The following is a 25,849-nucleotide window of genomic DNA, read 5'->3' on the forward strand; positions in this document are numbered from 1 at the left end:
ATGTTCCAATTATGTGAATCTATATTTGCTTCAGGAATGTTGTATTCTTTTTCATTAACTATATCAGGTAAAGAATGTAAACTAAATCTAGAGCTCATAGAAGAAGTGGATCTAAACAACCTAGACATAATTCAAAATATTTGTTAAGAACAAGACAACAAGATTGAAAACTTTCTACTTCCAAATGCTTCTCCCTAACGGGTCTTTAAGGGTTCTGGAATATGTATATTGTGTGTCTTGCTGTGTGTCCTCCCAACTTACAAGCCTACCCGGCCTAATTGCACTGACAGCACATTGACGGCACAATATCGTACATCCCATAGAACTTAAAGATTTGCTAAAGATAACACCTAAAAATATCCTTGTTTTGCAATACTGATTTCTGGGTTTAACAAATATATTGTTTTGGTTTTTTTATTTATTTTATTTTTAAAAAAAAGTAGTTAGTGGTTAATAACCATTAATTGTCAGTTAACCTGTTAGCGGAGGTGATTAGCCAATTTTACTAACTGCCTTTTCACCCCTAACTCGGATCACACATTCAAAAATTTAATGGTCTAACTTGAGCTTGAGTTTAGTTGAGTTTGTCAAATGCTCAACTCAGCTTGAATGACATTAATCTCAACGAACTCAACAAGTTGAGTTTGGACCGAACACATTTCATAACTAGCTCGAATAGACATGCTCATAAACGAGCTAATTCTAAAATCTTAAAGCTGGGCCGAGTTTGATTCGACTCGATTCCCTACACAGTATGGAGTGCCATATCAACACGTTTTCATCCCTGCTTGTGTCCTACGCGCACGGACAAGCCAAATTAAGAGATATTACAGAAAGAAAATGATGAAGGGGAATGGGTACTCATGCTGCTCACTGGGTGCATGGGGTTTTGTGCTGGGACCAAATAAGCAAAAAATTTGAATTTAAAGAGGCAACGGCTATATCTCATCAGATGATAGCATGGGCCGGAATTTTAATTTCTATTTTGCACCGGCTCGTTGATGTTTGGGTCATTGAAATGCACAACGTTGTCATCATGATGGTTGTATTTTGCAAGGGCTGTCTAACCAAATGAGTATTTAAAAATTCAGAAATTAAGGTTTTATAGCAATTACAAAAAGGGATCCGGCTTATGCGGTACTGAAAAACAGGGTCATTTTGGGTAATAAAAAAATAGTTTTTTTAAACAAATAATATAAAATTTATTAAATATAAAAAAAAAAATCAAAATCAATAATTAAAAAAAAAAATCAAAATCAAAATCAAACGGCTGGTACTCATGACCGGTTCGGGGGTGGTTCAGCCCTTGGGATGATCTGGCCACCCAAAAACCAAACTTTTTTTTTTATTTTTGTGGGGGTGGCCGGACCACCCCAAAGGTCATGGGGTGGTTTGTCCACCCCCGACCAGCCATGGGAGGTGGCTCTAGCCAACTCTTTGGCCAAAATGGGTGGTCCGACCACCCCAAAAGGGCCATCAAGGTAGCTCCAAAAACCAAAACCTTCTTTTGTTTGTAAAAGCAAATACTTTTGTCCCCGAGAGGTAGTTCAATCGGTATTGGACCATGTCTTATGAAGTGAAGGTCACTAGTTTGAATCCCCCTCTCCCCCTTCCCTGATGTGGACTTGTCAAAAAAAAAAAGAGCAACAAAGTAAACACTTCTACAAACACAGATCTCAATTATTTGAACAAATCACAGAAACCCAAAAAATCATGAACCCATTAAAAAAAGCAATTAATTTTTTAGGAAAGAGATGAATGTAGAAACGAAAAGAAACCCAACTGCAATTACAGCATAAGAGGTGTAACAATTGAAAGTGAAAGTTGAAATCTTTGCGTACTGTGCTTCTTCGTCTCTCTGCAGCAATGGCGAACCCAAAGGCCACCAAGCATAAAACGTCCACCAGAAGGTCCACCAGGGTCGACCCCTTTCCTTCACCCTATTTCTATTCCCAAAGAGAGAGCACAATCTCACCTCCCATTTTACCAAGGAGGTTGGCTTTGATTTTTGATTTTTCTTTTTGCCATCCTAGACTGACCATCTTTTTATCTCTTAAAGCTGATGTGGCTTTCAAAATCACCATTGAATCAAAATTGAAGTATGATTCATCTAACATTTAATGGTGATTTTAAAATTCACATCAGCTTCAGGAAGATTTTAGGAGGATAAAAAGATGGTATCTAACATTACTCGTTTAAAAAAATTATTTTTATTGCCAAAACAGCCCCATTTTTCACTACCGCAAACGCACGGAAGCCGAATCCTACCAAAAGTATGTGATCGATATATTTGATCGCAGTGGCCAATAGGGTTATGGTATTAATAGTGGTGGTAAGGGGTAAGACTAAGATTTTAGATAGGAAAAAAAAAGGGGGTTAAAATTAGATTTTAAAAGAATTATGAAAATATATATATATTTTTTTTATAAAAAAAAAATAGAGAATATTTTGAGCTTCGGGAGACTAATGCCCTTCCAAGCTCTTAGTATGTCGTTCCGCCCTCGGTAGTGATAGTCTTGGTGATGGTAACCCATAATAATGACAAACAATAGTGGAATAAAAATGAATGGTTTTTGTGGTAGTGTTAGTGGTGGTGACCAGAGTGATGACGATGGTGGAACAAAGATGGATGATATTTGTGGCAGTACGAACATTGATAGCATGGACAATAATGGTTAAAAGGGTGAGTAGCTTAAAAAAACTACAGCACAATAGTTTATATTTAATTTAATTTAATTTTCTTTAGTCATAAAAAATTTAAAATTAAATCTGAACCATTTAAAAAAAAAAAAAAAGTGGGGCATGTATGCTGACCATTTGATGAAGTGTGTGAAAATGAAAAATCAAAGCTCTTAGTAGTGCCACCCCCGGTTGTGGTAGCGTTGGATATGGTGACTGACAATAATGACAGTGGATGCTAGGGCGGAACTAGAGGGAGGCTTGGGGGGCTTTAAAAAATACCCTTAGAAAAATACCCCATGTTTCCCCAAAATTTTAAAAAAATACCCTTAGAAATTTTTTTCTTTTTTAATTAGAATATGTCTTCCAAATTTTTTTATTTTTTATTTTTGCTCTCCAAAATATAAATCCTAGTTCCATCCTGGATGGTATTTGTGGCCATGTTAATGCCTAATGGTAGTGATGGACAATGATGACAATTGTGGAATAAAGATGGATGGTATTTGTGACTATTAACCATTATAGTCCACGCTATCAATGTTGTTACCGTCACAAATATCATCCATCTTTGCTCCACCAAGGTCATTATTGTCGGTCACCACCACTAACACTGGGAGCGAATGGCTTAAGTAACGTAAAAAAAAAATACAGTACAGTGATTTATATTTAATTTCATTTTTATAATTATAAAATATTAAAATTAAATTTGAAACGTTGAAAAAATTAATCAAATATATTGTTATATTTTTTACACCAAAATCCAAATCCGGCAAAGAAAAAAAGAGGGGCTGCCTTTCTTTATTGGGCTATAATTTTTTGGAGTCCTGCTATGCGGCTGCCTCTAGCGTCGGACATATATTAAAGAAAAATAATTAAAAAATAATTGTTATTTTTTTTTTGTTAGTTAAATTTCTATGAGCTAATATTTAGTTTTTAATGCAACAAAACTTGTTTTTTGATTCAAAACTAAAATTTAGGGGTGAAAGGTTAACCCTTTAGAGATTGTATCACCTAAAAGGGATTCAATCATCCTAAATTTGGTGCTAATGCCTCAAATTTGGTGCTAATACCTCAAATTTGAATTTCCCTTTAATATCTATTTTCTTCAATTTAAAAAATAAAAAAATAAAAAAAATAAAAAAGAAAGAGCAAAATATCTGACACTTGGCTGCCTCAATTTTGCAGCCGAAAATCTTTACTTAGATTTCTGACCTAAAATTTTTTTTTCTTTTATTTAAAAAAATTAAAAAATCTTAGCCAGTCAGACTTTGGCAGACGCTGGGATGACCCAGGCTGCCGAAAATCTCAACTCAATTTTTTGATATCTAAAGTCAGAACACGTGGATAAAGAGGGACATGTTTATGCCACTACAAAAAAAAAAGGGGTTTTCTGACGTGTGCTACAGTGTAATTTTTTTGCCACCTCAGCAATTTTCTGTCGTGTTATATATAAAACGTCAGAAAAATTTTTCCTGACGTGTGAATAGTAACACGTCAGAATTTTCTGACGTGTCTGTTCAGACACGTCAGAAAATTCTGACGTTTTAAATGTTGGAGCGTCAGAAAAATATTACAAATTTGAAAAATTTTAAAATGATATAATTTCTGACGTTGCAAAATTTGCCACGTCAGAAAATTTCTGACGTGGCAGACCGCCACGTCAGAATTTTCTGACGTGGCAAACTGCCACGTCAGAATTTTCTGACGTGGTGGTCTGCCACGTCAGAATGCTATATATATATATATTTTTTTTTTATATTTATTTTCTGACGTGCCAGGTGTCGCACGTCAGAAATTTTCTGACGTGCGACACCTGGCGCGTCAGAAAATTTCTTATATATATTTATATATATAAAATATAAAATTATATGTATATATATATATATATTATATATATAAATATATATATATAATTTTCTGACGTGCCAGGTGTCGCACGTTAGAAAATTTCTGACGTGCGACACCTGGCACGTCAGGAAATTACCTCGATTGGCCCCCTTTGGGCGGGATTTTGAACTTCTTTCCCTCTTTTTATTTCCCCCCTCAACTTTTTCCCACTTATTATTTTTTACCTCTTCATTTTTTTTTCCCAGCACATTCGATCTCTCTCCTGTCTCAATCTCCCTGCAGCACATTTTTTTTTCCCAGCTGCTTCTCTGCAGTCTGCACGGCACCTCTGGAGGATGAAGAGAAACAAAAGGTGAAGGGGAAAAATTGAGAAGCATGCAGTAGATCGAAGAAAAAGAAAAGGAGAAGAGAAGAAGAAGAAAAAAAAAGAAAAAAAAAAAAGGAGAAGAGAAGAAGAAGAAGAGGAGAAGATCGATTTTGAAGATTTTCTGGGTTTTTCAGATTGATTTTTTGAAGAGAGAGAGAGAAAAATGAGAGCTGGAGAAAATTTTCTCCAGCTCTCACCATGGTGCAGTGGTGCAGATCTGCACGTACGGCAGCGTGAGGGAGCTGCCGTGCGTGCAGAGGAATTCAAAAGAAAAAAAAAATAATAATTTAATTAATTAATAATTAAAAATTCCAGAAAAAAATTAAAAAAAAAAGTATTTAATTTTTATTTAATTTTTTAATTTTCTGACGTGTGTCAGAACTACCACGTCAGAAAATTTTCTGACGTGGCAGAAATGACACGTCAGAAAATTTTCTGACGTGTTACCCACTCACACGTCAGGAAATTTTTTGACGTGGCATTTTTGACACGTCAGAAAATTTCTGACGTGTCGAAAATGCAACGTCAGAAAAAATTTACTGACGTGTTAGTGGGTAACACGTCAGAATTTTCTGACGTGTTGCCTAGTCACACGTCAGGAAATTTTTTTTTCCTGACACCTACGTTTCTGACACTCGACACGCGTCAGAAACGACCCGTCAGAAAAATTTTCTGACGTGTCGGACACTAGAACACGTCAGGAAACTCAAGTGTCATTAAAAGCAACATTTTGAATCAGGAGCTAAAAGGCATCTGCAAAATTATGGAACAAATTCATGGCCATGGAGCAAGTGAGTTGTTTCAAGCACAATCCCATTTGTATAAACATGTTTTCAGTTTCGTACGTTCCATGTCTCTGAAATGTGCAGTTCAGTTAGGCATACCAGACATAATCCACAGCCATGGGGAACCTATTACTCTCCATGGCTTGGTCTCTGCGCTTCAGATTCACCCTACAAAAGCTGGTTTTGTGCACCGCCTCATGCGCTTGCTTGCTCACTGTGGCTTCTTTGCTACCACAAGAGTCAACAAAAATCAAGAAGAAGAAGGAGCGTATGATCTCACACCTTCATCGAGGATCCTCCTCAAAGAAAATGTCACCAGCTTGTCACCGTTTGTTTTGGCTATGCTTGAGCCAGCTCTGGTAACTCCATGGCAATTCTTGGGAAACTGGTTCCGGGAAGACAAGGTCACAGCATTTGAGAGTGCACATGGGATGGGATTGTGGGAGTATGGAAACCAAAATCCTGTATTCAATAATCTTTTCAATGAGGCAATGGCGAGTGATTCAGGAATGATGAACTTGGTTGTAAGAGACTGCAAGGCAGTTTTTGAGGGGTTGGATACGTTGATTGACGTAGGGGGTGGTACTGGAGCATGCTCCAGGATCATTTCTGAGGCATTCCCTCACTTGAAATGCAGAGTGTTTGATCTTCCACATGTTGTAGCGAATTTGACAGACAGTTTGAAGTTGAATTATGTTGGAGGTGATATGTTTCAGTCTATCCCTCCGACAGATGGCATTCTACTTAAGGTATGCATTAATTTTATTTATTTTTTGGATGAATGAATTTTACTATTGTTAGTTTAAGAAGTGTTAAATTGGCTGGATTCGTGTAAACAAAATAATTGTCTTTAATTAGCTTGTTACATTGTGCAGTGTGAAAGATAGCAAAATAAGCAAAATATGTGAATCACACAGGGTCTCGTCTGGAGGCTCGTCTGCACTACGTCCGGACGAGATTGATATGCAAGAAAACCCGAGAGGTTCGTCTGAAGTCTCGTTTGCACCTTCGTCCGAACGAGAATGATATGCCAAAAACCCGAGAGGTTCGTCTGAAGTCTCGTCTGCACCTTCGTCCGAACGCGCCGCTCCAGAGAACTAGAATTAGCGTATTTAACCTAGCTTCGTCCGAACGGTCATTGATGTCGTTCGGACGACTAGTAAGTTGCATGTATATTTTACGAAGAAACTAGTTCTCGTCCGGACGAGCTTACTACTCGTCTGGATGCCTTATAATAGATAAGGTTGTTAGCTTTTAAATTTGTATTTTGGTTGGACTAGGAGTCTAGTTTCTATTTATATGAAACGATGCATAGAGGTAAAGGTACGATTTCTAATTAGGTTTTAAGAGATCTTGGGCTTATCAAGGAGTTGAAGAAATCGAAGTCAACCGGAGTTCCGGTGAAGGGAGATCACGTAGAAGGAACAATCCAGATGTTCTGGAAGAACTACTGCGGTAGCAGATAAGTGGGTCGCTTGTCTGGTATACTTAAATGTCAAAGTGCATAGGTTATGTAAGTCTTCGACATTAAGATATTTCTTGTTATTCTACTGATTTAGTTGATTTCCTGGGTTTGACTGCCCCGGAGAGGTTTTACATTTAGAGAGTTCTCTAAATGGTTTCCTCTTCGTAAACAAATCTTTGTGTTTCTTGATGATTGATTTATTTCCGCACATGATTGTTTAATTTGGGAGTCGATTAGTTTTTCAACTATCAACTAACAAATAATTCTACACACTCCAGCAAAACTTGCTAGAATATGCCAAAAGGCTACAAAACCAGCAAAACTACAAACCACAAAAGCACCCAAAAAAAACCCTCTAAAAGAAAAGTAACAGAGTAGCAGCCATCCTATAGAATTTTGCTACTTCTAGCTAAGAAACTGAAAACTCAGACAATACACCAAGACTAATACAGACAGACAAAACACTAGACAGAAATCACTTATCCGTAATATCTACAATTCCTTCTCTGCACTGGCAGCAGCTCTTCAACAGCAGCATTTTCTACACAGCACTAGCCCAGCAGCATACAGCCACAAGAACTCCACCAAGTCACCAGCAACACAACCAACCAGACAGGGAAGACTAAAAACCACCGCAAGAATCAGGAGAGATTTTTGTACCAGATTAGTGACAGGGATTTCCCAACCAGCACAGAGCCATATTTTTTCTGTTACCCTTGAAGTTCCCCTTTCACAAAATTCTAGTTCTAACCTCCCAACACATTTTCAGAAGCATTCTTTCCTCCGAGATAAGTTGATTACCAAACTTCACAACATTTCTTTGCCTCCACATATTATAAATAGCAGAGCCCCATGCTAGTTTGCAAATCACAGCTCAGAGACTTTTGCCCCTCCATTCCCTCACTCCCTTGTTCATATCATCCCACTCAATAGGAATATGTGGTTGATTGCACTTTTGGATAACATAAAATTTGGCAGGTTTCTTGGATTTCCTTCTATAGCTTGATCTGCAAATGTTTTTCACGAGCAACATAAAATTTACTACTATACGCTGCTTTTCTCCTCATATTATGCCCAAGTTGCTAGTCAGGTTCAAACTTCGGCAAACTGTGCATGCTATTTAATACAATGAGGAAGGACACAATCCTAGAGGATGATTATACTGTTGGTTGTGTTCTTTATGGTTGGATTAATAAATTACATAATTTTTTCATTTTTCTTGATGGTGATAATGACTAATTTGCAGTTGGTTTTACACTCAATTAGTGATGAGGATTGTGTGAAGGTACTGAAAAAATGCCGAGAAGCTATACTAAACAAAGAAAAAGGGGGAAAGGTGATCGTCATAGATATAGTGATTCATGATATCAAAGATGAACACGAAATAACCGAAGCAAAGCTCTTTTTTGACGTGTTGATGATGGCTCTGGTCACTGGAAGAGAGAGATGCGAGAAGGAATGGGAAAAGCTCTTCTTGGAGGCTGGTTTCAGTCGCTACAAGATAACACCCATGTTTGGTTTAAGGTCCCTTATTGAGGTTTATCCTTAGGACCTTAGCAACAACTATGTATTGTCCTAAGATTTGTATGACAGTAGAATAATCATGTACTGTAAGCTTGAATGCTATATGGATGACTAATGGGTTACAAGAGTTTTCAAATTTAGTATAATTATGAATATATCTATGTTCATGGTTTGGGAATTTTTTTTTTTTTTTTGACATGTTCACACAAGGGAAGGGGGAGGAGGGATTCGAACTAGAGACGTCCGCTTCATGAGGCGTGGTTCACAACCGATTGAGCTACTCTTTGGAGACGGTTTGGGAATATTTTAAAGAGACTTGGAAGAAAAGAAATTAATGTAGGCATTTATAATGCCCAACTCATACCAAACTATTGCTTAAAGCAAGCAAAACTTGAGTGTATGCTCTTTCGCACGGGGCGCACACACGTTGAAACTAACAATTATGATCTAACTTTTATAATTAAGAGTAATGCTAGAAACTACATTTTTATCATATAATTATCTCACAATATTGATGTGTTAGTTCCACCTAACCCTTGGATCGGTCATTATTAAAAAAAAAAAAATCCAAAAGTTGGTTAGGATTGCCATATTAGCATTGTGGGATAAAAATGTAATACCTAGCATTACTCTATAATTAAATAATCGTTGTGCATTTTTAAAATTCGTGTCTCTCTCTCCTTGCTAGAATAGAAATTCTAAGCGTGTTCTGGTTTAGTTTCATTTTGCACAAAACACATACCATTATATCTAACAGGAGTATTTGTTGTAACCTAGTACACACCAATTGATCAAAATTGGTAGGGACAAATAACTTCTTAAAGAAAACGATTATGTAATGCATCTTAGGAGCATTTAATTTTTTGTTTTAGATTATGCACCAACATAATGATGGGTCAGCCAGGGAATTGAAGTAGATAACTCTAATGGAAACCCATCACAACATTCTCATCAATTAGATAACAAAACAGAATAGACAAAAAATCCAGGTAGGTGGAGTTATTTTTAATTTCAAATTGCTGCCAGATGATAACATTTATAATCAGTAATTGAAAAGTCGTTCGGTCACAGTTGGTCATGCTCACAGCTTATGTTCATACACATTAGGTATCTACATTCTAGAAACACATAAATTTTCTTTAGTTCACATTAATAATTCAACTTTGTTAATAATTACACGTCTAAGACTTTACGCAAAGGCAAAAAATGAGAGCCTCAACTACAAAGTTTCGGATGCATATTAACTTTTATATGACTAATTGCCAAGTCAGAGTTATGTGGTAGCTGCCATTAGCTACTCCAATATGACTACTAGCCTAGTCAAAGCTATATGCTAGCAAAAAATATAGTTAAAAGACTCCAATATTTCTGTGAATCTGCATGAAGGAAAAAAAATTATGGCTTTCCAAAAGGAGTACCTTGATTTGGTGTTGGTCCCTTGTGGACTGCTCATAATGTTTGCCTATCATCTCTTCCTCCTCTACAGATACCTTAATTGTCCGCACACCACGGTGATGGGTTTTGAGAACAACGACAAAATAGCTTGGGTGGAAAGAATTATGCAGATTGATAAACGGGACGTTGGAGTAGCTCTATCTGTCATATCATCAAACACATCAGCTGCAACTTTCTTGGCATCAGTCTCTTTAACGCTCTGCTCTCTCATTGGTGCTTGGATTGCAAACTCCTCTAAAGAATTTCTGCAGAGTGAATTAATCTACGGAGACACAAGGCCATCCACCATGTCTATCAAGTACATAAGCCTCCTAACCTGCTTCCTCCTCGCTTTTTCATGCTTTGTTCAGTCAGCAAGGAGCTTCGTCCATGCAAACTATCTGATAAGCACCCCAGATAGCAACATACCTGCGCAGAATGTGGAAGTGGCAGTTATAAGAGGTGGTGATTTTTGGTCACTCGGGCTTAGAGCACTTTATTTTGCTTTGGATTTGCTGCTATGGTTTTTTGGGCCGATACCCATGTTTGTTTCCTCCATTGTTATGGTTATAGTCCTCCATTATCTTGACACAAACACAACTCTGTTGCATCAGCATAGGTCCCCAGGGAACAAGATGGTCAAAAGCGTGGCTGACTGAATATCCCTGGCATTCGTGGCCCTTTAGCATCATGGTGTGCAATGCCAAATTCTGCTTCTGCATAAAATGAACCAAATTCTTGATGTGAAAGGAGAGTTTTACTTCTCCTTTTCTTTTCTTTTTTTGATTTGCATCAAGATTTATAGAATATAAGATATGTATATTTCTTATAGGATAATTTATTGATCATAATCAAATTTGATGTGTTAAACAAGCCACATGTAGTAAATGACAAATCGTTAACTTTAACGAAAAACTGACAAAGAGACCTAACGTGTACAAAACTTGAAGGCCTTGTTCTTGAATTGAAAACCTAATGACTAAATCCAAATCAGGGGCTAAATATGATTTTTTTCCTAAAAGAATTATTTGATGATCACCATACTTATCTTTAGTTTTACCTACCCTAATTGTGTTACAAATAGGAATAAATTTCATTAAAGAATAAAAGCAAGAGATAAGTCATTTCGAGCTCTTTCCAAATAGTGGACGTAAGTGTCTAATACCGAACCACTCGTAAATCTCTTCGTGTTATTTTCGCATTTCTTCTGTAATTTACATTTTATTAAGAGAAGTTTATCCGAGGGAACGCAGCATCATGATCTTCAATTCCTAATTCCATGCAAATCAGGATGTGAAGATTGTGTCAACATCACGTTTGATGGATACTTTTACAAGGCTTTTGGTAAATGAGGTTTAGGTGGGATGAAACTTCTGTATAAAATGAGATGAAGGTAACATTGGAAAATGACATGAACCTTCTGATGAAACCACACCTTACGACTATGATGCACCAAAGACGTGGATAAGTCATGTTTATGGATCAATATCAATTTGACCCCACAAGCATTTGAGTTGCCAAGGAAATTGGGTTACTGGGGAAGAATTTTGAAGCCATCGGCAGCTTTTTATTAATATGTACACGCAACACAGCTAGTATTTGGAAACATGTAACTCATAATTAAAGGCCCCATTTTGGCCCATTGCCCCCCTATGTTGATGTTGCTTCTTAAATATTCCTTTTCTTCTCCCAATATTTTGTGGAAGGTGATGCTTCTCAAGTTATCACGGCTATCAACAATGCCAACCATTGTGCTGATTGGCCCATTGCCCCTATTGTGAATCATATTATCTACAATCTTTCTTCCTAATTTTGTGTTTGATCCTGCACTTGATATTAAATGAGATATTAAACGACTAAGGAGGTCGATAAGCCAATCTAATCCTAATAATGCGATTGATTTATGTCCTGATCAGCCTGATATAAATTTTCAATTCCAAAAACAAAATATTGGGCTGTAATTGAAGCGAGTCGAGCATGTATCACTTAATAATTAAGCGAGTTTCTACAGTCATGAATCAAGTTTAATGAACAGTTTGTCGATTTGACTTATTTATTTACGGCCCTAAACCCTAAGTCTTAAGTCCAGCCATCTGGGTGTGTTAGTTAAAGGGTTTTGGTTCGATACTATAGCAAAAATTGATTGATATAAAAATAAATAAATAAATAAGGATATATATATATATTTTGAAAAAGTGAAAAAGTAAGAATGTTTGATATGGAAAAATGAAAATATTGTATTTTGTAGTGATTTTTTTTATTTGAATAGTAATAAAAAGTGATTGATGTGATATAAAAAATAAGAGAATGTTGAAAAAACAAAAGGGTAAGATGAATAGTATTGAACCAAATTCGTTTAGCAAACGGGGCCTCAGTGTTCACCAGTGAACTAAAACACCCACACTAAGTAGTGGCAAGCTATCACATGCAGGGGTACTGGAACCAAGTCAAGCATATCAACTTAGCCAAAAAAAAAAATAAAAAAAAAATAAAAAGATGGAACCATCAAAGTAATTATTCGAAAATTGCCAAGGCATTAGTAAAAAAAAATATAACTTTTATAAAGAATTTAAGAATCTTTAGAGTTGCCAATGACAACCCAATTGTAAGGATAGGTCCCCAACCACATGCCCTACTAATAAATGCCAAATGGTACGTTAAGTTATCCTACCAAGCCAGCATTTCAACAAAAATGTATACCATATTGTATTTATCACAATGTTATACAAAAAGAAGCCTAATTTTATATGCCACCCATGTGCTCACCCACACCCATTATTTCAATTTTCAACTGCATATTAAATTTGACAACAGCTCCACCACTTGTGAAAGATGAGGCTCCATGCAAGTACAGCTCCAGCTTCAATTTTGCTCAGAAAAGTGGGGAGAAAAAGGGACCAGCTTGAATTTTTGTGTCAACCATGCATATATAGAGTTCAATTCAAGTTGGGCCTTATCCTTAAGCAAGAGGCCAATTGCAATTGAAGGTCTACACGGATGAGAGTGCTAGCGGTAGTTTTTTAAATTTTTTTCTTTTTTTTTTTAAATATAAGGAATAAAATTACTTTTTTGTTTTCATATTCAAATAAACAACGCAATAACTTTCTTTATATTTTTTAGGGTAAATGTATAATAATAACTCCCTGAGTCAACCCTTCAAAATTTAAATCTCTCTAAGTTTTTTTTTTTTTTTTTTTTTTTTCAAAAATTTAGTCACTGGGTCAGTTGAAATGACAATAAAATCTCTGCTGTCAAAATTTTTTAACAACCGTCAGGGCAACTCAAAACGCACCGTTTTACCTTATTAAAATATTAATTTTTTATTAATTTAATTTAAAAAATTAAATCTAAAAATTAAAAAATTAAAAAAATAAAAAAAATTCAGCCCCTATGGGGTGGCTTGCGGCCACCCCCAGGGGGTTTAGGGTGGCCCGCAGGCCACCCCAAACCACCCATGGGGTGGCTCGAGCCACCCCTTAGGTGGTTTGGGGTCTCTGGCGCCCCCCTCCCCTCCCCCCCCCCCCCCCCCCCCCATGGGGTGGCCGTGAGCCACCCCATCGGTGGAGGGACGGCCTACGAGCCACCCCAAACCCTCCCTGTTGCGGCCACCCCTAGGGGGTTTGGGGTGGCCTGCGCACCACCCCAAACCACCCATGGGGTGGCTCGAGCCACCCCATAGGGGCTGGGTGGTGGCCAAGGGTGGCAGCGCCACCCCTGGCCACCCTTCTTTTTTTAAAAAAAAAAATTTTTTTATAGATTTAATTTTTTTAATTAAATTAATAAAAAATTAATATTTTAATCAAGTAAAACGGTGCGTTTTGAGTGGCCCTAATAGCTGTTAACAAATTTTGACGGCAGGAATTTTATTGTCCTTTCAATTGATCCAGGGACTAAATTTTTGAAGAAAAAAAAATTAGAGAGATTTAAATTTTGGAGAGTTAACTCAAGGAATTATTATACATTTACCCTATTTTTTATATACCATTTAAATATTTTTTAAATTAAATGATAGGGAAAAGAGAAAAAGAAGATGAACATTTAAATATTGATGGTTTCAAATAAATGCTAGAGTAAAGATAAAGTTTTTTTTTTATATTAAAATAATGTTAAGGAATCAAAAGTGCGCCCCTAAAGTTACCCTAATCAAGGGTAGTGGTTTTGCTTTGTTTGGTATTCCTTTGGGAAACAACAAGGAAGTTTGTTTTCAATTGATTTTTTTAAGAGTTTTTCTTACATTTAGAGAAATAAATGATGTAGCAATTCTACATGAGCGTGACCATGGTAGCACACATCCACTGGGAACTGCTCAAGAAAGGCTTAGACGGCAAGAATCGCATGCGCTCCCTCAAGACCAATTGAGCCATAGCTTGACACTACTTCATTAGGACATCAATAGTTCCCAAGTCGACTAATACTAATCAGGCTTGTGTGAGTAATTCTCCATTGCAGATAGTCAAACCCACATCCTAGTACATTCCCAACCTTATAGGAATTTTCTTACCACTAGCTAAAACTTTCTTTTTCTTTTTCAGCTCAAGCCACAAAAAGGAAGGGAAAAACTAGAAAGAAAAAATAAATAAATAAATAATACAAATATGCAATGCAAAATTGGCCCTGAAGTAATAAAATCTTTAAGATGAAGATCATTGTTATCATCCTTATCATATATTTCCTAACCCAAAATGAACACTCTGAAATCCTTTACTAGGACCCATTTCTTAAGTGTGTAAAACCTTGCTTTTGGGGAAAAAATGATGTTGACCCGCAAAATAAAAAACTCATCAAGGGTAGGTGAGGTCCCCATTAATTTATATATTCATGGTCATAGGCATATGCCTAATCTTGTGAAACCTCAATTGTGGGCCTTGCACGCCACAATATTTAAGTTGCATGGTACTATATTTCCTACCAATCCATGGAAGTCAACTTTTTTTTGGGGGGGGGGGGTGGTGGGGGTGCGGTTCTGAGGGAAGATTAGCTGCAGAAGCAATACTTCTTTAGGCTGTCTCAGCTAATGCTGTTCCTCTGGATTTATTTGATCAATCTTATAAATACGAAGTGTATTCTCATAATTACTGTTTAAAATTCTAAAATTTCTACTGCTTCATTACATTAACCATGGTTTTGCAGAAGCAATACTTCTTTAGGCTGTCTCAGCTAATGTTGTTCATCTGGATTTATTTGATCAATCTTATAAATACAAAGTGTATTCTCATAATTACTGTTTAAAATTCTAAAATTTCTATTGCTTCATTACATTAACCATGGTTCTGCAGTTAATATTACAATAGTGATTTTCTATTTTTATTAGCTTAAACTTTTGAAATCGACAATGATTTAACATGATATTAGAGTAGGGATTCTGTGTTCAAATTCTATCTCGTCATTTACCTACCATTTTGAAAAATGCTATGCCGACTCCAGAAACTTGTTTATCACAATTTATGCGGAATTAGTATTATGAAGCAATAAACAATTCAATCACCCAAAATATATAAAGCAATAAAGAGGCAGACACAGATATTTTGGTTACGAAGAGGAAACCTTTTAGAAACCGATCTAAAAATAAAACCTCTCCGGGGCAGCCAAACCCAAGAAATCACTATCAAAAGATTATCCAGAGATTACAGACACTAGAAACACTTACAGCCCTTTGCAAGACCTTGGCTCTGTAAGATCAACAAGCCTACAACTCGTCTCCTTGCTCACAATCTTCTTCAACTTGATTCTCCTTTACCAGACCCTTCCGATAGACTTCTCAATCGTAGATTTATTAAAGGAATAACTAAAACTCTAAGAGATTCAATTTAACACTCATCACATATGATCTCTCTTAGCACAGCCTCCGACGAACTCTCTGGGGGTGAAAATTCGTGCTTCTCTCTTCTATAATGATGTATATATACCCCCAACAAAACCCTAGACCTAACCCACTTACAATCACGTTTTTGGGCCTAAAACTTACGGGGTGTCCAGACATGTTAATGGGCTGTCCGGACACGGCTTTGCAGAGTAAAATTTGAGTTTCTGGAAATGAGGTCCGGACCCGGGGAAGGCATGTCTAGACATGGGTGAAACAGCATTCTGGAAATGCTGTCCAGTCCTGATCAACAGCTCCGATCGATGGGCGTTTGTGGTCCGATTGAGCTGAAATTTTGCAGGGACGTTCATAACACATGAATCTACATTATGAACGATGGAGATTGGATTTTGAGCATTCTATATCAGTGTTTGAGCCTGTGAACAGTAGCCTCTGCATTTTGAAACTGAATTAAGCCAACACAAGAGCTAACACATTTAAAAGCAAGTTTGAGCCCGCACGTGAAGTCGTGAAGATGGGTGTAAAAATATTGATTAGGGTGGTGATTTAAAACTTATATCTATCAAGTGGAAACAAAAATTCCAACTAGTTCTTGCTGTCCAAGCTTGAGAAGTCAAGGGTTGTGTTTAAACAAATCCAAACACCATGGATTGATGCTCTTCTGGTGCGAATTTATGAACACACCCAACAATAAAAACACACCAACTCACAGAAATTAAGGGGAAAAAAAAATCATGGGTTTCGGAAAGGAGGAGATTGATTTGGTGTTGGTCCCTAGTGGGTTGATGATCATGTTTGCCTACCACCTCCATCTCCTTCACAGATACCTTCGTTGCCCTGACACCACCTTCATCGGCTACGAGAACAATGACAAGAAAGCTTGGGTCGAGAGCATTATGAAGGCAAGCATCAGCAATCCCTCTTCCTCTGCTTTCATCTTTTTTGGTCGATCAAGGCAAATTTTGCTCACCCATTTCTTTGGAAATTGCAGAATAAAGACAAGGATGTTATAAGCGCGGCTCTAACGGCGACAACCTCAAACACGACAGCATCAATTTGCTTGGCAACAATCTCGTTAACTCTCTGCTCTCTCATTGGAGCGTGGATTGCAAACTCTTCCAACAACCTTTTTCAGATCAGCAACATCATCTACGGCGACACCCGGCCGTCGACCATCTCCGTCAAGTACATAAGCCTCCTGACCTGCTTCCTCATTGCCTTTCCATGCTTTATTCAGTCGGCAAGGCACTTCGTGCATGCAAATTATCTGATAAGCCACCCAGGAAATATCAGTCCTGTGAAGAATGTGGAGTTGGCGGTTATAAGGGGAGGTGAACTTTGGGTGCTTGGGCTTAGAGCGCTCCATTTTGCTCTGAATTTGCTGCTCTGGTTTTTTGGTCCAATACCCATGTTTGTTTCCTCTGTTTTAATGGTGATAATCCTTTATCACCAAGATGGCAATTCTCCTCCATTGCATCAGTATGGATCTGCAGGGAGCCATGTCCTGATCAAAAGGACTGGCCAGGATGTCTAAGGCCATGATCATAATGTGTAAGGTCTCAAAATGAATCACCATTGCTATGGATTTTTTCAGCATCAAGCTTTTGGAAGAAACCATGCTCTTGTTGATTAATATTGCAGGTGTTTTTGTTTGAATTTGATGTTGGAAAATAGAGCAAACTTTCTTCTTTGAATTTAGAGTACCTTTTCTTTTTCTTTTCTTTTTTTTTTCCACTGTGGACAAGTACACCCAAATTCAGAGTGTTACTTGTGAAACAAGTAAAATAACAACAACAAAAAGGTTTTAAAAGATTAGGATATGTAAGATGAAAATTTGGGATAACATAGAAATTCAGAGAAGGGATTGTGAAACCCACCTGTTTCGAGCAGATGAGCTCCAAGTCTATTTGATATAAAGTTGAGTCTACAATTTTCTGTTTTAAGCTACCCGAATTTCTAAGCTATTCCAATAACGTAATAACGAGAATGTCAATCCAAAAATTAGGGTTTTGGCTGCCTGTTCTTTTTTTTTTTTTGTTTTTCAAACTCAAATCTGATTCCGGCCTGGTTTGAAACCTTTTTTTTTTCCCCTTAAATCTGTTTGACTAATTGGTCAGTAATTGCTTAGAACCTCTGCTAAAAAGCTTGAGCATGTGTACTTTATCTATAAGCGAAGTTAGTGTGACTTTAATTTCATTCTTTCTCAAGCAACTTAATTTGCAAACTTTGTTAAGAGTTCATTAATCTCGAATCATTATCACCATTATAATACAAATTAAATATAACTTTGTTGGAAGATCAAAGTATCACACCACCTGGCTCCACTCCTCAAGCTCACTTGCATCATTGACTTGTAGCAATACTGCTTAAATTGTGCCTTGTTTGCGTGACACTTTTGCAATTAATTAATTATAAAGAATTATTGCACCACATCCAATGGGAATGCAATGCGTGTACACATGCTTAGAGTGTGTTTGGCCCATAATTTGACTCGATTCCCTACACAGTATGGAGTGCCATATCAACGCTTTCATCCCTGCTTGTGTCCTTTGCGCCGCAGGACATGCCAAAGTAAGAGATATTACAGAAAGAAAATGATGAATGGGGAATGGGTGATGCTGCTCACTGGGCTCATGGAGTTTTGGGCTGGGACCAAATAAGCCAAAAATTTGAATTTAAAGAGGCAACGGCTATATCTCAGATGATAGAAGTGGGCTGGAATTTTAATTTGTATTTTGCACCGGCTCACTAGAACATGATACTCTCCCGTGAAAATGAACAAAAGAATATACAGTTAGTTATAGTGGAGGGCTATTTTTGTTTTTTTTACTTTTTAAACAGACAAAAATACCCCTCTATTATAACTAACTGGATATTCTCCGATTCAAATGAACTGGAGAAGATCCTAATTTCACGTAGAATTCCATTTGGAATCATTATTGGGCTTGTAATTGATCATTATTGGATTTTAATCAAATGGTGATTTTAATATTTATATCATTCTTAGTAGGAAACAAATAGGACACAAGTAGGCCTTTTAAAATTACTCTTGATGTTAGGGTCGTTGAAATACACAAAGTTATCATGACGGTTGTATTTTGCAAGGGCTGTTTAAATGAGTATTTAAAAATTAAGAAATTAAGGTATTATAGCAATTACAATAAAGTATGTGATCCATATATATATTTGATCGCATTGGCCAATAGGGTTATGGTATTAATAGTGGTGGTAAGGGGTAAGACTAAGATTTTAAATATGGGGGCGCAGAGAAAAGAAAAAGAAGTAAAAATTAGATTGTGACTATATATTACTAGCACATTAGCGCGGGATTCTTTATTAAAAATTTTTTTTTGAATTGGGATTCATTAATCGAAAAGGAAACTCAGCTTTCAGCTAATACAATAGAGAGCACACTCGGAGGAAACAACTCCTGCCATTCTTGCGTATCAACATACCCAAGAGCCAGCTTGGCCAATTGGTGGGCAGCACCATTTGCAGATCTGCCAACATGATGAATACCCCACCCATTCAAGTTTTGCAGTCTCTCCTTTGCATCATTCACAACCTGTCCATATGTAGTCCAACATCCATCTTCCCTTTGCAGCATTCGCACTACTTCTAAAGAGTCCCCTTCGAACAGGACTTGCCGCAACTCCAGCCTTTGAGCCAACTTCACTGCTTCCCATGCGGCAATGGCCTCAGCCATGGTTGGGTCCTGCACAAACTCTTTACTTGTGCAGAGCATTGCAACAACTCCTCCTTCATGATCGCGAATAACTACACCCACGCCCATTCTGTTTCTCTGTTTGTCAACCGAGGCATCCCAGTTTATTTTCACACATCCCTGGGGTGGTTTGGTCCATACAGTTGAAGGAGCTGGGTCAGAAGTGACCTCCCTCTGTGGTCTGCGTTTATTAAAGTTGCACCAGTTTTCAACTTGGTCCTTGCTCCATCGGATGATAGTGCTTGGTTCCGTCAATTCCCCTCCAAACACCACCAAATTTCTCCTTGGCCAAATTTGTCGAGCAACTGACGCCATAAATTGTAATTGATCCGCATCCAATCGCTCCATCAGGTGGGCCATGATATCAATGAAATCAGCTTCAAGACTAGCACATTTACTGAGTTTGGGATAGCATTTTGTCCATACATCTTTGGCAGAGGGGCAACTCCATAGTATATGGCCTACAGTTTCGGTTTTCAAGCCACAAATCGGGCAGAGAGGGTCTTGAGTGATTTTCCTCTTGTGCAACACCTCCTTGGTAGGTAGAATATTATTACATGCTTGCCACATGAAGGTTTTAACCACACTTGCTCCCCTTATCTTCCATATCCCTTTCCACACCCTTTTGAGCCTAGTGTCTTCCGAACAGCTTCCTTCTTCCCTTAGCCCAAGTGCTTTAGCTAAATGGTAAGCGCTTCGGACTGTAAACACACCATTCTTCCCCCCCGCCCAAACCAATCGGTCACTTCTATTATTGGGACATACCACCATTCCACATATCTCCCTAGCTTCTTCTTCATTAAACACATTATGTACCAATTCTGTATCCCACCAGCTAGTATCAGAATTTAGAAGAGCACTCACTGTGGCATCTCTAGGTAAAATTTGGATGGGAGACTGGACTTTGTGTGACCCTTTGTTTGGAAGCCACCGATCTTCCCAAATCCGGATTGATTCTCCATTACCAACTCTCCATATTAAGCCTTCATTAAGAAGACCTTTGGCATTCCATATACTTCTCCATGCGTAAGAGGGTTTACGTCCCAAATTTGCTTCCAAAAGTTCCCGTGGGGGTAGTATTTTTCTCGGAGTATCGTAGCTACTAATGTGTTGGGGTTTGTCATAATTCGCCAACCTTGTTTGGCAAGGAGTGCTAGATTGAACATTTCAAGATCACGAAACCCCAGCCCGCCACTCTCCTTTGCCATGCCCATCTTGTGCCAACTCATCCATGCAATCCGCGAGTCATTCTCCTTATGTCCCCACCAAAATTTGGCCATCATGGAATTAATTTCTTTACAGAGAGTTTTGGGCAATTGAAAGACACTCATTGTATATGTTGGAATCGACTGCGCCACAGCTTTTAAGAGCACTTCCTTCCCTGCTTGGGAAAGGAACTTCTCCTTCCAGCCATTAATGCGCTCCCATATTTTCCCTGTAATATTCGTAAAAGCACTCACCTTTGACCTCCCAATTAAAGCCGGTAGACCCAAATATTTCTCATACCTATCTGTGGAGATCACCCCCGCTGCATTGAGAATGACTGTTTTAGCTTCTATCTTAGTATTCTTGCTAAAGAAAATAGAAGTCTTGCTTCAGTTCAATTGTTGTCCTGATGCTTTCTCATATACCTCCAAAACATCTTGTATACGAGCCCACTCTAAAATACTAGCTCGGCAAAAAAGTAAACTGTCATCCGCGAACAAAAGGTGATTTATCTTTGTTCCTCTATGGGCAATTGGAAGTCCTGAGATATGACCCTCCTGTTCCGCCTTATTTAACAGAATGCTAAGTCCCTCCGCACACAAGATAAAGAGATAAGGAGATAGTGGGTCCCCTTGCCGTATCCCCCGAGATGGCACAATTTTCCCATATGGTTGGCCGTTTATGAGAATAGAGTATGTAACTGTGCGAACACACGTCATCACTTTTCCTACCCATTCTTCGGCAAACCCCAATCCTACCATAATAGCCTCCAAGAAAGTCCATTCAACCCGATCATAGGCCTTACTCATGTCTAACTTCAAGGCCATATAGCCTTTCCTTCCCGACAACCTAGCATCCATCGTGTGAAGGGCTTCATAAGCTACCAATATGTTGTCTGTGATTAGTCGACCTGGGATGAATGCACTTTGATTTGGGGAAATAACCTGGGACAATACCTTCTTCATTCTGTTAGCTAAGGCTTTTGCAATCAATTTATAAATGACATTACATAAACTGATGGGCCTATACTCAGTGATACGTGTGGGAGCTTTGATCTTTGGAATTAAGGTAATAAAAGTCTCATTGATGGATGGTTCAAAAATTCCATTATTCAAAAAATCAAGCACCGCCTTACATACCTCCTTATTGATCATGCCCCAAGAATGTTGATAGAACACCGCCGACATGCCATCGGGTCCGGGAGACTTTAATGGGTGCATTTGTTGCAAAGCATCTTCCACTTCACTCTGAGTAAACGGCCTGAGGAGATTATTATTCATCTCCTCTGTAACTCGCCTCTCCATCCCAGCCAAAAATTCGCCCACACCCTGCACCGTCCCCGTAGTGAATAGCTGCTGGTAAAATTCAATGAAGGCAGTACCAATGTCTTCTATCTTGCTCCATTCGGTCCCCCCTTCATCAACTACCTTCCCAATGTAATTAATTTTCCGTCGGTGACTCGCCCAAGCATGAAAAAATGGGGTATTGCGATCTCCATGTTGGTACCAATTTTGTTTGGCCCGTTGTTTCCACCGTGTATCTTCTTGTTCCAGCAGAATATCAATTTCACCTTGGAGCTGCTGGATTTTTCCCACATTGTCTTTATTTTCCTGTTTCTGCGCCTCTTCCAATTCCTTGGTCTTCTTTTTTATTTTTTTCTCAACCTGCCCATATTTTTTCCAGCTCCATGTACGTAATTCAGCTTTGCATGCTGCAAGCTTTTGCTGCACAGTGTTCATACTCGGCCCTCCCCCCATATCTGATGTCCACGCCCTTCTAATCACCTCATTTGCTTCTTCATCATGTAACCATCTTGCTTCAAATTTTGTTCCACGAAGGGGACCTGCACAATCATCAACTTTGTCCGTATATGAGAGTAAAAGTGGCTTGTGGTCTGAGGTGCGTGCAGCCAACACCCTCAACTCAAATTTTTTGAAGAGATTACACCATCCGGTGTTGGCCGTGGCTCTATCCAATCGCTCTTTGATGAACCCGTCATCCTCACGGCGATTATTCCACGTGTACTTCAACCCAATGTACCCCAAATCACTAAGATTGCAGTCTTCAAGAGCCTCCCGAAACTGACCCATCATCGTGTTCTTCCGGAGATTGGCTCCCACTTTCTCACTTTGATCCGTAATTTCATTATAATCACCAATACAAAGCCACGGATACGGAGAAAATTGTTTTAGGTGTCGCAGTAGCGACCAAGACTCATGCCTTTTGGTCCAATCCGGTTGGCCATAAAAACCCGTCAGCTTCCACCCACTTGTCCCCTCTCCAATTTTAACCACGGCATTGATATGCATTCTAGAGTAATTTTGAATTTCCAGCATGTCTTTCTCCTTCCAAAATAGACCAAGCCCACCACTTCTTCCTATAGGATCCACCACAAACATCCCTTCAAAGCCGAGCTTCACTCTAAGAGTTTCCATTTTATTTTTCCTACATTTTGTTTCAATAAGAAACAAAATTTTGGGCTTCTTCTCCTTTGTCAGTTGACAAAGGTCCCGAACTGCTCGAGGGTGCCCAATCCCTCGGCAGTTCCAACTTATGAGACTCATTGGGGCTGGCGGGGCTGGGTCACAGCCGCCGCCACTTCATTATCGTCTCCGGTGTCCTGTACTATTTCCTTTTTTCTGCGCTTCTTTTCCCTCCCTACACTATCTCCATTGTCTTGATGAATGCCTTGTCGTTTCCCATGTAACATACTCTCACATTCCTTATATTTATTTTGCTCCATATTTTTCCCTGCACGGGCCCTCCTTTTCCATACCTTCAAATTGCTACCACCTGGGCCTGCACTGCATTCATGGGCTGAATCTGGATTTGGGCTGTGAATTAATTCCATTGGAATGCTTTGGGAACCCAAGTTCATATATTCCCCCTCTTTAGTCCCTATACCGCCACCCATATTAAGTCCCTCTTCAATAAACGTTTCAGCGAGATCTGAGTCAGCCCTAGTACTCTTCTTACCCCATTTGGCCCCTCCTCCTTTCCTTCCATTTTTAGTCTCCGTTCCTATGCCCAAATCTTGCTTCACCGACTCCCCTTTCTTCTCCATTTCCTTTCCATTCATCCCTTCCTGCAGACCAATATGGCATGATCCAGAATCTTCAAAGCCCTCTTCTTGAATTCTATTAGTCCACGATCTAGGGTTACCTTGGGAACCGGGACTTTCCATATTCATCTTATTTTTCCCCTTGGAGCCGTCACCATCACCCCCTTCCCCTTCATGGCTGCGTTGCCGCCCTTCTTCGCCGGTATAAGCAGTAGAACCACTGTCTCCTTTCCGTCTTCGATCATCCACCCGAAGCCAAACACCCCATTGCTTCGGGGCTCCTGGGGTGCTTCGCCTACTGCTCCTGAAAATTGGACACCCTTTTTCGCCATGAATTATTCTACCACAGTCAAAACACATCGAAGGTAGCTTCTCATATTTGAAGTGAACCCAATAGGACCATCCTGCCAGAGTAAGAGCCCTTCCCCTATCAAGGGGTTTAGTTAAGTCTAAATCCACTCGAATTCGCAGGCACCGCCCCCAACCCACACCATCACCCGCAACATCGACCTCCAGTAATTGCCCCAAAGACTCCCCTATTTTCTCCCCTATCCCTCTAGTCATGAATAGCAATGGCATTTCATGGACCTGTACCCAAAACGGGGAGTGCGTGAAATGCATTTGTGAGGGTGGAATGCTACCATCAAATTCATTAAGCACTAGAATTTGGCGATCAAAAGACCATGGACGACCATCTAGCACCCTTCGCATGTCGAACTCATCTTCAAATTCAAATAACCATATATTGTCACTCAACTCTTTGAAAATCACTCCTCCAATTGTTCGCCAAACTCTGGAAAGCACAGTCTTGAAAGCCTCCTTATTCACCGTCTTCTCCATCCAGATTTTCCCTATCAAACATCGCCCCCCTAGAGCCCTTGCCTCCTCTATTTCTCCCTCTGTAATTGCGATACCCTTCTTTTCTCCTTCCAGTAACGAAAGTTTGCCACACAGATTTTCAATACTTTCTGCCATCTTCCCCCTGCTTTAGTCTCACCCAACTGCCGAACTCTCTTCCTTCCACACGCCACTTATCAGCCGTACCCTCCACCACTGTCACCAGTAGGAGGAAAAACCCTTGCCGCTAGTCGCCTCTCGAGAGGAAACTAGGAAGGAGACCTCTTTATTATAATTTAATTTCAAAACTCAAATACATTTTTATTTATTATAGGTTAAAAAAATGCATGTAAAAAAATTTATCACGCTCTTTAAATAAAAAGTCTTACTAAAGGTTATACGTTATTGAACATCTTAAATTAAAACATGTTAAAATATTTGTTCCCATAGTTTGAAATGAAAAGTTAAAAAAAAAAAAAAAAAAAAAAAATACATGTAGAAAGAAGAAAACATGGATTCGAATTATTTTTTTATGAATACAAAATAAAACAAAATCTTTGTCCTCCTATGACTATATTAAAATTAAAATAAGTATTCATAAAATATATAGAAAATAAAAACTGGATTCTAATTATCAAAGTATGAATAGAAAATTATAATATATAATAGTATTGTTGTATGAAACCTATTATATTTCAATACAAATAAGGTATGGATTGACGAAATCCCGGAAGAAATCGATGATGTTGTAATTCATATTATTTCGTGCTCTTAGTACTTAGAGCGTAACGATTTTGTTTTGTTTAGAGTTTCTACGCTCTAGATAAGTTTGTTGATGATGAATGAAGTTCAAAATGTTCAAAAAATAAAACATATATACTTCTAAACATTCAAAAAATTACTGTTTTTTTTTTTTTTTTTTCAATACAAAATAAAACAAAATCTTTAATTCAACATTTAATGCAATCAAATAAAGCATCTCACATTAGGTTTATTGCTTAATTACCACATATTTGGTGTTTCCCAAAAAAAAAAATGTTGCTATTTCTAGACAACAATCAAATAAACTTTTGTTTTCTTTTAAACAACACCTGAAGA

At 38.3% G+C, this 25,849-nt stretch overlaps 3 protein-coding genes across 3 annotated transcripts; all 3 read left to right on the forward strand.

Moving 5' to 3' along the window:
• The first annotated feature begins 5,639 nt into the window (after positions 1-5,639).
• LOC132172176 (trans-resveratrol di-O-methyltransferase-like) lies at positions 5,640-8,761 on the forward strand. The gene is made up of 2 exons (XM_088518664.1): positions 5,640-6,428; positions 8,391-8,761. The coding sequence occupies exons 1-2, from the start codon at positions 5,658-5,660 to the stop codon at positions 8,691-8,693; spliced, it is 1,074 nt and encodes a 357-aa protein (XP_088374790.1). The 5' UTR covers positions 5,640-5,657; the 3' UTR covers positions 8,694-8,761.
• A 1,024-nt stretch (positions 8,762-9,785) lies between these two features.
• LOC132172619 (uncharacterized) lies at positions 9,786-10,881 on the forward strand. Its single transcript, XM_059584153.1, has one exon. It carries the CDS (start codon positions 10,066-10,068, stop codon positions 10,759-10,761), a length of 696 nt encoding a protein of 231 aa, XP_059440136.1. The 5' UTR covers positions 9,786-10,065; the 3' UTR covers positions 10,762-10,881.
• A 5,776-nt stretch (positions 10,882-16,657) lies between these two features.
• Positions 16,658-17,558, forward strand: LOC132183373 (uncharacterized). Its single transcript, XM_059596803.2, has 2 exons — positions 16,658-16,825; positions 16,915-17,558. The coding sequence occupies exons 1-2, from the start codon at positions 16,658-16,660 to the stop codon at positions 17,455-17,457; spliced, it is 711 nt and encodes a 236-aa protein (XP_059452786.2). The 3' UTR covers positions 17,458-17,558.
• The last annotated feature ends 8,291 nt before the right edge of the window (positions 17,559-25,849 follow it).

Source organism: Corylus avellana, chromosome 1 (assembly GCF_965113065.1).
Source record: "Corylus avellana chromosome 1, dhCorAvel1.hap1.2, whole genome shotgun sequence".
Lineage (NCBI taxonomy): Eukaryota > Viridiplantae > Streptophyta > Magnoliopsida > Fagales > Betulaceae > Corylus > Corylus avellana.